This window comes from Pelophylax lessonae, assembly GCF_965119305.1.
Source record: "Pelophylax lessonae genome assembly, chromosome: 12".
Lineage (NCBI taxonomy): Eukaryota > Metazoa > Chordata > Amphibia > Anura > Ranidae > Pelophylax > Pelophylax lessonae.
This window is the reverse complement of record NC_138779.1, coordinates 18,057,395-18,069,800: the sequence shown is the minus strand read 5'-3', so window position 1 is coordinate 18,069,800 and position 12,406 is coordinate 18,057,395. Positions and strand designations below refer to the sequence as shown.

The window sequence follows — 12,406 nt, the reverse complement described above, 5'->3', positions numbered from 1 at the left end:
CATTTCTCCTGTCCCTTCTTGCTGAAGCCCAGAGCCCCTGAAAAGCAGTAAATCATAAAACGAAACTAAACCCATCGATTTAAAGCGGAGTTCCACCCAAAAGTGGAACTTCCGCTTTAGGGAGTCCTGACCCCCCGACATGCCACATTTGGCATGTCATTTTTTGGGGGGGGGGAGCGGGTACCTAGTTTTGACAGGTACCCGCTCCCACTTCCGCTCGGAGCGCCGCGGCGCCCTGAGCGGAAGTTCTCCTCTCCCCCTCCCTCCCTGCAATCTTCTGGGACATGTCAGAGGTCCCAGAAGATTGCTGGCCAATCACGGCGTGCAGCGCGACTCGCGCATGCGCAGTGGGTACCCGGCTGTGAAGCCGCAAACTGTAACAGCCGGGTGCCCACAGCAGTGATGCCGGCGCCGAGGGAGAGGATCGAGGCTTCCGGCGGCCGCATCGCTGGACCGTTGGACAGGTGAGTAAATGGCTGGAACTCCGCTTTAATGGTTTCAAAAAACAGTTACATTCCTGGAACGCCAGGATTGCTAACTTTTACATTTGATTGTGTCCCCAACCAAACTGTCAAACCATCAAGTGTCTGGTGTCATAACTGATCACATACGCAGCACTATGGCAGTTGCAGATCAAACAGAAACAACTTTCTTGGCTGTAAAGGATAGGAGGGTTTAATTCTGCCTTTAGGATGTCAGCAGATGGGCCTCTACCAATTCTAAGACTTTGCACACCTTTTATGTAGCTGTGATGTATTTAAAGAGGTTGTAAACCCTCTCTTGGAACTTGTGGCTATAGGCAAGCCTTTAATAAGGTACTCTAAATATCTCCTAAACATGCATAGTTTAGGAAATATTTACTTTCAATGCAGCTGATCACGTCATCAGCGCATGCGCTCTGAAGGAACGGCCACCCATGCCGTGAACGGCGGCTCCTGCGTGCATGCGCGGGAGTGTTGTAATCGCACCTCCGGCCAATCAGATGGCCGGAGGGCGCGAACCAGGAAGCAGGACGGCCAAACACGTCGGCCGTACTGTTGCTGAGTGGGCGGCACTGCGGGGGCTTCGTTCTAAGGTAAGTATTCCATAATGAGCTAGTATGCGATGCACACTAGCTCATTATGCCTGTGTCTTACAGGGTTTTTTTTTGGGGGGGAGGGTTTACTTCCTCTTAAAGGTAATTTAAGCTGAATGTTCATTCAGGCTTTGATATGTATTTGACAGGACAAGTGCTGTTCTATTAATATAGCCTCGTCCCACACCTACTCAAAACCATTAGTCAAACTTCCGCCTGTAGGATCATCTTTCACAAGATCACCCGGATGGCACAAAGACCTCAAGAAAATAGCAATCTGTGGCTGGAAATTCGGTGCTCATAAACTGGCATGGGTCTGGACACATGTCCTATTGTACCCAGGGAACAAAGTCACTTCGTCATAAAGGAAAGAGCAAATGAAAAATAATATTTCTGAATCGCATTGCAGAGCGGGGCTGATCCATGTGCGACTCGAGTCATGTCCGCAGACAGGTCGATAAAACTAAATGTTTGTACAGCGTCTGGCATCCACAGCTGTGCGTACGCTGGTGATGTAACGCCCCATTCTCTCCCGTGGTGACAAATTACACGACACAATGATAGAGAAGAAGGGGAACAATGGAGGACCTTTCAGCTGCCGCCTAGGAAAATTACTGTGGCCTAAATAAAGCCAAAATCCTCTTTTTTTATATATAATAGATTCTGACACGTCACAAAGAAATGAATGAGCAACTCAATCAATAAATACAATGTAAAAATGAATGAATGAGGAGAGATATGAATGGGTTACTGTGCCTGCTTGCTCTTCTGCCCCTTTACCACTTTAGGTTTAAAAAAAACTGTGGCTAAGTGTTAAGCACTTCCGCCTGGTAGCACCAAGTTTGTCAGTTTGAATCCAAACTACAGAACTACCTGCCTGGAGTTTGCATGTTCTCCCAATGCCTGCGTGGGTTTCCTCCAAGTACTTCGGTTTCCTTCCACATTCCAAAGACATGCTGGTAGGCTAACCGGCTCCTATCTAAATTGGCTCTAATATATAAATATATATATATATATATATATATATATATATATATATATATATTAAAAAGAGAGGATATTGGGCGGAAGTACCGTCTGTCCACCGGGTAGGGACCATATACCAGGTGACATTCCCAAGAGAGGAGATTGGACTTTATAGGGCTGGTATAGCAATTGGTGAGCAACACAGAGATAAAAAGTTTATGTACTTTTATTAAGAATCATTAAAACATACAGAAAAAAGGAGCATTGCAAAAATCACATGTGGTAGCTAGCAGCATATGGCAAACATGGAAATGACACATGTCTAAAATAGAGGCTTTCCAGCCGCTAGTACATGGTTCCTGAAGAAGCCGACTTTGTTGTCCCGGCGAAACACGTCGAACCATCTATAGGAATACCCTTCAATGTTTCAACATGGATGAGTTCTTTATACATTACTCTGTCATTTCCATGTTTGCCATATGCTGCTAGCTACCACATGTGATTTTGCAATGCTCCTTTTTTCTGTATGTTTTAATGATTCTTAATAAAAGTACATAAACTTTTTATCTCTGTGTTGCTCACCAATTGCTATACCAGCCCTATAAAGTCCAATCTCCTCTCTTGGGAATGTCACCTGGTATATGGTCCCTACCCGGTGGACAGACGGTACTTCCGCCCAATATCCTCTCTTCTTTTTAATCATTACCAGGATGTGGGCTTGGTTTAGTAGGTCTTTGATATGACTGTACTATACTTCTATTTCCATATATATATATATATATATATATATATATATATATATATATAAAAATGAATGGGAGTTGGGGACCTTCGATTGTAAGCTCCATGAGGACAGAGACTGATGTGAATGTACAATATAAAACATCAAGCGCTGCACACATTGCATACATAAAAATCTCTAATAAAGATAAATACACAAATAAATATTTACACATTATAATAAAAAAATAAATATATACACACACATTCTAATAAATAAATATATACACACATTATAATAAATAAATATATACACACATTATAATAAATAAATATATACACACATTATAATAAATAAAAGTATACAGACACATACATAAACAGGCAGACACACATGCACAAAACATACATTCATTCATTACTTTATCAAATGTGTTTAAATGTTTACAGTGTATCTGAAACTATTTTTATTTTAAAATGGCAAGTGAGGAATGGTTAGAACACCTGCCAGGCTTTATTGCCGTGTCCCCGAGGAGGAGATTCACCTTCTCCACCTGTCCTGGTGACAATTCATTGCTACTAAGACTAAAAATTAAGTAAAATGCAAAATTGTGAGCTGTCACCAGAACTGGAAGAGAGGGAAAATCATCCAATGGAGATGCCTATTCTGATGACAACTAATAGGGAATTCCTCTTACTTTGGAGAGATTTCTCCCCACCACCTGTTGTGTCTCCAAGGCAGGAAGTGATGAAAATCTCCTCATGGAACACAAAACAGCAAAAATATAAGAAAACCTCGACACTTGACACTTACCCTACTGTGTTCCAGGCCAAAACATTTACTACCAACAAGATGTACACCTAAGGCCTCATGCACACAGGGCGTTAAAAAAAAAACAAAAAACGACTGCAAAGCCAGTACCGACAGCAGGAAAAAGCGTCTGTGAAAACGTGCTTTTAGAAGAGTTGTGCATTGGCGTTAATGCACGTTTAGTAGCGTTTCTCAGCCCTCTTAATTTAACTCCCAAATCCAATTACTACAGCTTAAAACCACTTCATGTGGCTTAACACTGTATACAGCCTTTAACGCGCATTTAGGTGTTTTTACAGCTGTAACGCTGCTGCTCAATAACGCGCTGGCCCTGGGGGTTTTTTGCAGCTTGAGAACGCCTATGCCAGTTACAGCTCCTAAAAGCCTATGTGTGCATTGACACATAGAATAACATGGAGAGGCATTTTAAGCTGTAATAGAAAAAAAAAAAAAAAACACCTGATGTCCTTAGGAGCAGCTGTAAAAACGTCCAGTGTGCATGAGGCCTAAGGGTTCCCAGAGCACTTTGAATTATTTGAAGAGAGCACAGCAGTAATCTCCTTTTAGACATTCTGGGGGGTTATTTACTAAAACTGGAGAATGCAAAATCTGGTGCAGTTGTGCATAGAAACCAATCAGTTCCCAGTTATTTTTTATTTTTTTGTGAAAGCTTAAGGCCCCTTTCACACATACGGTCCGTTTGTCATCCATCCATTGATGCATGAAAAATGGACATCAATGCATCTCTATGTAAAAACGGATGACAATGGATGATCATCCGTTAACATCCGTTTTCATCCGCTTCCGTCAATGTCTGTTTTTTGGAACGGATGAATGCCCTATTTTTCATCCGTCAAAAAAACGGATCGGACGAAAAACGGATGTAAACGCACAAACGGTCCATTTTTCATCCGTTTTTGCATTGGTAGTGGATGCAAGAACAACGAAAAAGAAGAGGAAGACGAAAGACGAAAAAAGGATACATTTTGACGTGACTGAACTGAACGGACCGTATATATGTGTGAAAGGGGCCTAAAGCATAAGATCACCTTTGGGAACATGTTACACGTTCCACTCATTTTTAGGGTTAAGCATGTAACATGTTCCCAATGCTGCAGCCGCTGCCCAATTCCACCCCCCTCCCCAATGGCAGCAGTGCGGGAAAAAGTTTTCTGTACTATCGGTCACATTTTAAAATCAGCTGTGTGTGTCAATCAACTACAAACCCTGGCAGTTGACAGCTTGTAGTTCTCAATGAACTACCATGGTGCTGAGGAGCGCTGTGGTAGCTCATTAATTTCTCCCTGTTAGTGCATCTGCCTCCCTGTATGGCAGTGGTTCTTAACTCCTGTCCTTAGGACCCACTAACAGGCCAGATTTTAAGTATTACCTTGGGGAGATGCAGACTAGAATACTGCAATCACTGAGCAGCAAAAGAGATCACCTGTGATGCATTTCAGTTATCTTGCAAACCTGGCTGCTGTATGGGATGTACAGATAAACTAACAGATCTGAAGGAGATCTGCTGATCGCTGGTGCAATGCTTTAACCGGTTGCCGACCGCCGCACAACTATATACTGCGGCGGTCAGCCCCGGCCAGGCAGAGTGACGTATCGGTACGTCACTCGCCTGTCACTGACTTGCGAGCCTATTGCGGGCGGGCGCGCGCCGAGGCGCGCGCCCGCCGCGGCTCGTTCACAGACAAGTCAGTGCGTGTGACCGGCGGACTCGATGTCCACCAGTCACACTGCGATCGCTCCTGTGAAGGGAGAAAGACAGAGCGGCTTATGTAAACAAGCCGCCTGTCAGTTCTCCCTGTGTAAAAGTGAAGATCTGTCCGTTCTACTATGTAGAACGGTTGATCTTTGCTTTTACACCAATAGGAATGTCCCTGCACAGTTAGAATCACGCCCCTAGGACACACTTAACCCCTCCCTGTCCAATAAAGTTAACCCCTTCCCTGCCAGTGTCATTTTTGCAGTAACAGTGCATGTGTATAGCACTGATTACTGCAGTAATGTCACTGGTACCCCCAAAAGTGTCAAAAATGTCAGTCAAGGGTCCGATCTGTCTGCCGCAATGTCGCAGTACTGAAAAAAAAAAAAATCGCAGATCGCCGCCATTACGCGTTAAAAAAAAAAAACACCAAAAATGACAAAAATCTTTCCCTTTGTTAGTAAACGCGATAACTTTTGCGCAAACCAATCAAAATACGCTTTTTGCGATTTTTTTTACCAAACATAGGTAGGATAAAACAAACTGGCCGAAAAATGTTAAAAAATTTTGATTTTTACATTTTTTTTTTGGGGAATTTCATATAAAAAAATGTGAAAAATATTGTTATTTTTGCAAAATTTACGCTTTTTTTTGTTTATAGCACGTGATCAAAAAATCGCACAGGTGATCAAATACCACCAAAAGAAAGCTCTGTTTGTGGGAAAAAAAGGACGTCAAATTCGTTTAGGTACAGCGTTGCACGACCGCGCAATTGTCCGTTAAAGTCACTCAGTAAAAAAAAAAAAAAAAAAAAAAATCGCAAAAAAACCCCTGGTCCTTTAGCAGCCAAATCCTCCGGGGCTTAAGTGGTTAAAGGCTCCAAAAGAAAAAAAAAAAAAAAAAAGAATAATGCACATTTTTTAAAAAAAAAAAAAAGTGCATTTATTATTTTTTTCTAAAAGGTGAACTCATCCTTTAATTGAACAAGCTGAAGTTAGAACCCCATTGGCTAACATGCACAGCTGCACCAGATTCTGAGCGCTCCAGTTTTAGTAAATCTCCACCTGTCTCACATAGGCCCTTCTACTGAGGCATAATGAGATTTACCTGTAAAAGGACTTTATAGATCTGTCCTTGCAATTCCTTTATTTCTTTGTCCACATTGATGATTTCTGTACTTCTGGCAGCAAACACATCTTCATTCAGAGGTCCCCTAAAATGAAAAGATATATATATGGGAGATCTGCATAATATTAGAGGCTCGGGTTTGTGGTCTAATCTAAAGACAATGGCTTTCTGCTGCAAATGTTTATTGCTGTAACTCTCTGGCACTTGACTCTGTACTGAAGAAGAGGGCAATAATAAAAAAGTGGTTGTAAACCTTAGACATGACATATGAAAAAAGCATATCCCTCTATAGTGTGTACTTGTCTCAGTCCAGAGCACTAAGGGTTTAAACACATCCGTTCAAAGTGCTGAATTTTAAAGCTTGTCTGAGAGTTCAGGAAAAAGGGGGTGGAGAGCTGAAGTTACACCCTGCAGAGCTCTGCAAGGAGAGCTCTGACAGACGATTGAAGGGACACCCCCCCCCCCTCCACACAGCGCTCAGGAACAGAGCTGAGGCTGTCAATCTGCTAGAGATCCCTCCCCGGTCACCATATTTCTCTTGGTGTCAGGAAAACTTCTCAGAAGTGATTCATACTGATAGTAGAAGAATGAAGCAACAGACAAAGTGACACAATGGGGTTGATTTATTAAAGGCAAATAGACTGCACTTTGCAAGTTGCTTCAGAGCTTAGGAAATGAGGTAAAGCTTAAAATTTGCAAAGAACAACCAATCACGTGCAAGGAAAAATAAAAAACATTTTTGCCTGCACATGATTGGATGATGAAAGTCAGCAGAGCTTCTGCTCATTTACTAAGCTCTGGAGCAACTGCACTTTGCAATTTTCTTTTAGTATATCAACCCCACTGTGTCATTTTTGTCTGCTGCTTCGTTCCTCTGCTATCAGCATCAATCTCTTCTGACAAGTTTTCCTGACACCAAAAGAAAAATGGTGACAGGGGAGGAACCTCCAAGCTCATTGACAGCCTCAGCTCTGTTCCTGTGTGCAGGGGGGTGTGTCCCTTTCCTCCAATCAGCTGTCAGAGCCCTCCTCACAGAGCTCTGCAGAGTGTAACTTCAGCTCTCCGCCCCCCTTTTTCCTGAACTCTCAGACAAGCTTTATAAATCCTGGACTTTGAACGGCTGTAGAAAAGAATACTGCAGATAAACAGGTACAACTTATATAGGAGGCTGTGATTCATCTCTGTGTATAAAAGCTGTGCAAATTGATAGCACTATATAAGTATCTGTAATAATAAATAAGAACAGAAGAGAATTGAGGAGCTGTGTAATGGAGCCAATATATAAAAGGTTGACAAGTACAGCTGACAATTCTTGTGAAAAATGATGGAAAGAAAACATCAAACAACCTTTGACTTGGCATTTTGTGGAAAATAACGTAAAAATAAATAAAAAATAAAAAAAAGCATAACTTGTTTTAAAGTGATTGTAAAGTCACGTTTTTTTCCCCTATAAAAGTAACAAACATGTTATACTTACCTCCTCTGTTGCATTGAATTTGAACAGAACAGCCCGAATCCTCCTCTTCTCAGGTCCCTCTTCTGTGACCCTGGCCCCTCCCTCTTGTTCAGTGCCCCCTCAGCAAGCAGTTTACTATGGGGACACCCGAGCTGAGTCACAGCTCCCTGTGTTCATTCAGACACGGAGCCCCGACCCGGCCCCACCCCCTCTCTCTCCTGATTGACTAGCTGACTTTGATTGACCGCAGCGGCAGCCAATTTCTCAGCCAATCAGGAGGGAAAATCTCGGACGGCTGAGACACTTCATGGACATCGCTGGACAGAGAGGGACCTCAGGTAAGTGTTAGGGAGGCTGAGGCGGGCTGCTCCACAGAGAAGGTTTTCTTATCTTAATGCATATAATGCATTAAGATAAAAAACTTCTGACTTTACAACTCCTTTAAGTAATAATATTATGCTAAAACACGATCACTGTTAATGGTATCTTGAACTTAAACTTTGAGTTCCGGCCTCAAATACCTTTTTTAACTAAAAAATACCCCTATAATACTAATCCATCGCCCTTTACAGAACAGCTATTCCCATACTTACAAGGTGTACAGTATTGGATTTTAGTCAAAATCTCACGCTGTCTGGGCGCGTCCATCTTGGATGTGGGCATCTGAAGCCGCAGTGTAATCTGCTGTGTCCTTCTTCCTGATTCCAGGGAGTGTTCTGGGAGTTCTTCCTGATTCCAGACTCCTGGGAGTGATGACAAACCGCTCCCAGGATGCAATGCAAAGGAGGAAGTGATGTCGGTGGCCGTGGCCACAGAGGTGGGAGAAGGAGATAGTACAATCAAAAATGCCCTGAAAATAAGGTAAGGGACCCCCGAAAAAAATTGAAAATGCCCAATTGTTGATCAGCATAGCGAGCACTCCAGGAATCACTAATAAAATAGGCCGGAACTCCGCTTTAATACCTATGGATATAACTGCTATCAGTTTGTAATCTCATTCGTTGTTTTTCGCTTTATTTTCGTTTCTTTGTCATTGTATCACTTTAAATGCTTCAATAAAGACATATTGAATTTAAAACGAGATCACTGCTAACTCACGTTCTAACTTTGTGCCGACCAATAATAAATGCCACTTTTCTGCTCCAGGGGTTGACAAAGCTGGACCAGCTGGTATCTAAAGTGATGTAGTCGCCATTCTGGGTGCAGAACCTGATTGGGGAATGCTCGAACGGCGGCTGCCCAGCATATTTCAGAACTAAAAAGAAAAACAAACAATCAGAAAAAAATATATATATATATTTTGTAGTACAACTGCCACTAGCATTCCTTACTCTATATACACTTACCCACACAGGAAAAATATACCAGGATTTACAGGGCCAAATGGAAGAAAATAAAACCAGACTTGTGTGTAGACCAGGGGTAGGCAACCTCAGCATTCTCACCCTCAGCTGTGGTGAAATGCATCATGGTAGTCATACTTGCAGCAGTCGGTCTCAATGACTCATGGGTCATGTAGTTCCAAAACAACTGGAGTGCCAAGGTTGTCTATCCCTTGTGTAGACATTCCAAAACTATCATCCTCAATTTCTACACCTCTTGGGCATTTTTTTCTTCATGGTACATACATATATAGAGTAATGCCCAAGAAACCCAGAGAAAAAAAAAGTCCAATATAAGGTTGAAGACAGGATTCTAGGGTAGGACTCCGGAGACTTGGTCAAGCCGAAAATAGTTTTGTGTTGTATTATGGGTAATTTTTTTTTTGTATTCTTACACTACTCTGCAAACAGTTTAGAAAAACTGCACAACAGGTCATCTCTTACTTTTTCTGTGCATGGCCAGCATTAACAGGCGATCCTCTGGATGTAGATACATTAACATTGACGTTCCAATCAAGTCTTGTGGTAAGTAACCCAACAATGGTACAGCTCTGAAATGGAAAGAGGAATGTAAATATAAAGACAGAACAGACCTGAACCACTTCCAGAAATTGAAAATACTGATATCACTAAAGCAATGTTTCAAGAGAATACAAAATAGGTTGCATTAATCATACAGACCAGTGGTCTCCAAACAACATCCCAGGGGCCGGATGTGGCCCCTTGCTTGCTTTTATCTTGCCTTTGGGGCATTATTTCCCACACTGTCAGCAACAGTGAGCTAAAGTTCCTGCAACTCTATTCCTCCCACTGACACCAATGATGGGCAACTATTCCTTCCACTGATGGGACATCATTCCTCCAAATGACACAGATAGTGCACTATTCCTTCAAATGACACCAATGATGGGGGGCACCATTCCTCCTACCGACACCAATGACGGGGCACCATTCCTCCCACCGACGCCAATGATAGGGCACTATTCCTCCCACCGGCGCCAATGATGGGGCACTATTCCTCCCACCGGCGCCAATGATGGGGCACTATTCCTCCCACCGGCGCCAATGATGGGGCACCATTCCTCCTACCGACACCAATGATGGGGCACTATTCCTCCCACCGACGCCAATGATGGGGCACTATTCCTCCCACCAACACCAATGATGGGGCACCATTCCTCCCACCGACACCAATGATGGGGCACCATTCCTCCCACCGACACCAATGATGGGGCACCATTCCTCCCACCCACACCAATGATGGGGCACCATTCCTCCCACCGACAACAACAATAATGATCGGGCACTATTCCTCCCCCTAATACCAAAGACAGGGAAGGCTTTACTCCCACTGACACCAGGTCATTTTTCACTCCCACTGGCCAGTCAGGCCCCCCTAAATTTTGAATGACAGTAAACTTTCCCTTTGTTTAGAATGTTTGGAGACCAATGGTTGGGCAAGGAGGATAGGCAAAAGACAATAACCCACGATAGCCAATAATAAAACAATTCAGTACCCCTAACTGATCCCCGATTGGTGGCTAAAGGGTGGCAATAATTGCATGAAAAATCCAACATGCTGATTGTACCCAAATCGATCCATTGATTGACTTGGGTACAATAAGCTGTCCATACATGGTTTGAATCTTGGCTGGTCCCTGCTGAACCGGCCAAGATTCAAACAGTCTATGGCCGTTTTAATTTATTACAGAGTCTTAAAAGAAAAAAAAAAAACCCCACAAACTTACCGATCGTCTACCTCTAGAAAAACGCAGCCAGGGGTGTGTGTGGTCGTGAAGATCCGTTTATCCAAGGGAATTCTGGGAGCTAAAATGTAAATAGCACAATGTAAAGGATACTGACTTAAAGGCACTTATTTTATAAACTAAGGGACGGCATGAAAAGACTTGACAAAAAAACTGTATTTAATAATCATAGAATGGAAATTTCAATCACCAACTGCAGAAAGTGGACCGTTGTATGTAATTGGTCCCATTCTCTCATCAACTCTGAGCAAAGTCACATCTGTGACAATCTATAAAAGATTAAAAAAAAAAAAAAAAAAAAAAAAAATTACCCTCGTATCCCGAGTGAATCCTTTCCACCAGAGCAATACAGCAATGCTCTGGCTCAACACCAGGAGACGTGCGGACTCTCACAGAATACGGCGTCATTCGGTAGGGATTGTACCGAGGCTCATGATCACGGTCTTTTCCTCCCCTGGTAAGAATGGAAATACAACTTTAATGGCAAATTTAACAAAAAAACAAAAACCTTCTAAAATGATGACAATAGTTAAATCTGTAACCAGCATCAATTCTGAAACAAAAGTGATCAATTTCAACGTTGCAACATTCCTGAACATTAACAAAGCATTGAGATATATCCCGGGTAACTATAGGCCGATCAGCCTAACATCTGTAGTCTGCAAAATTTTGGAGGGGATGATAAGGGACCACATACAAGACTTTAGTAATGAAAACGGTATTATAAGTATTAATCAGCACGGATTCATGAAAAATCGTTCGTGCCAAACCAATCTATTAACCTTCTATGATGAAGTGAGCTGCCACTTAGATAAAGGTAAGCCTGTGGATGTGGTGTATCTGGACTTTGCTAAGGCCTTTGACACCGTTCCCCACAAACGCTTACTGTACAAACTAAGGAAGGTAGGTATGGACCATAAGGTGAGTACCTGGATAGAGAACTGGCTCCAGGGGAGAGTACAGAGGGTGGTGATTAATGGGGAGTACTCGGATTGGGCGGGTGTGGAAAGTGGGGTCCCCCAGGGTTCTGTCCTGGGACCAATCCTGTTTAATTTATTCATAAATGATCTAGAGGAGGGGATATCTAGTACAATCTCAGTATTTGCAGATGATACTAAATTAGGCATGCCAATATCTTCTATGCAGGATGTGGAAACCTTACAAGCGGACCTGAACAAAATAACGGAGTGGGCAACTACATGGCAGATGAGGTTTAATGTTGAAAAACGAAAGTAATGCACTTGGGGGCCAGAAACCAGAAAGCAAGCTACTCACTAGGGGGGGAACCTCTGGGTGAGTCTAGGATGGAAAAGGACTTAGGGGTACTGGTAGACAACAGGCTTGGCAGTGGCATGCAATGCCAGGCTGCCGCAAGCAAAGCCAAC

At 42.8% G+C, this 12,406-nt stretch overlaps 1 protein-coding gene across 5 annotated transcripts in view; it reads right to left on the bottom strand.

The window, feature by feature from the left end:
- The window catches only part of PER3 (period circadian regulator 3), a 107,674-nt gene that overhangs the window by 61,792 nt on the left and 33,476 nt on the right, over positions 1-12,406 (bottom strand). For all 5 annotated transcript variants that reach the window (XM_082273281.1, XM_082273282.1, XM_082273283.1 and 2 more), the window contains exons 7-11: positions 11,333-11,475; positions 11,004-11,082; positions 9,700-9,806; positions 8,972-9,128; positions 6,397-6,502 (exon numbers count right to left, since the gene is read on the bottom strand). In XM_082273281.1, the coding sequence (XP_082129407.1) occupies positions 6,397-6,502; positions 8,972-9,128; positions 9,700-9,806; positions 11,004-11,082; positions 11,333-11,475 (592 nt within the window). The remainder of the gene's footprint in view (positions 1-6,396; positions 6,503-8,971; positions 9,129-9,699; positions 9,807-11,003; positions 11,083-11,332; positions 11,476-12,406) is intronic.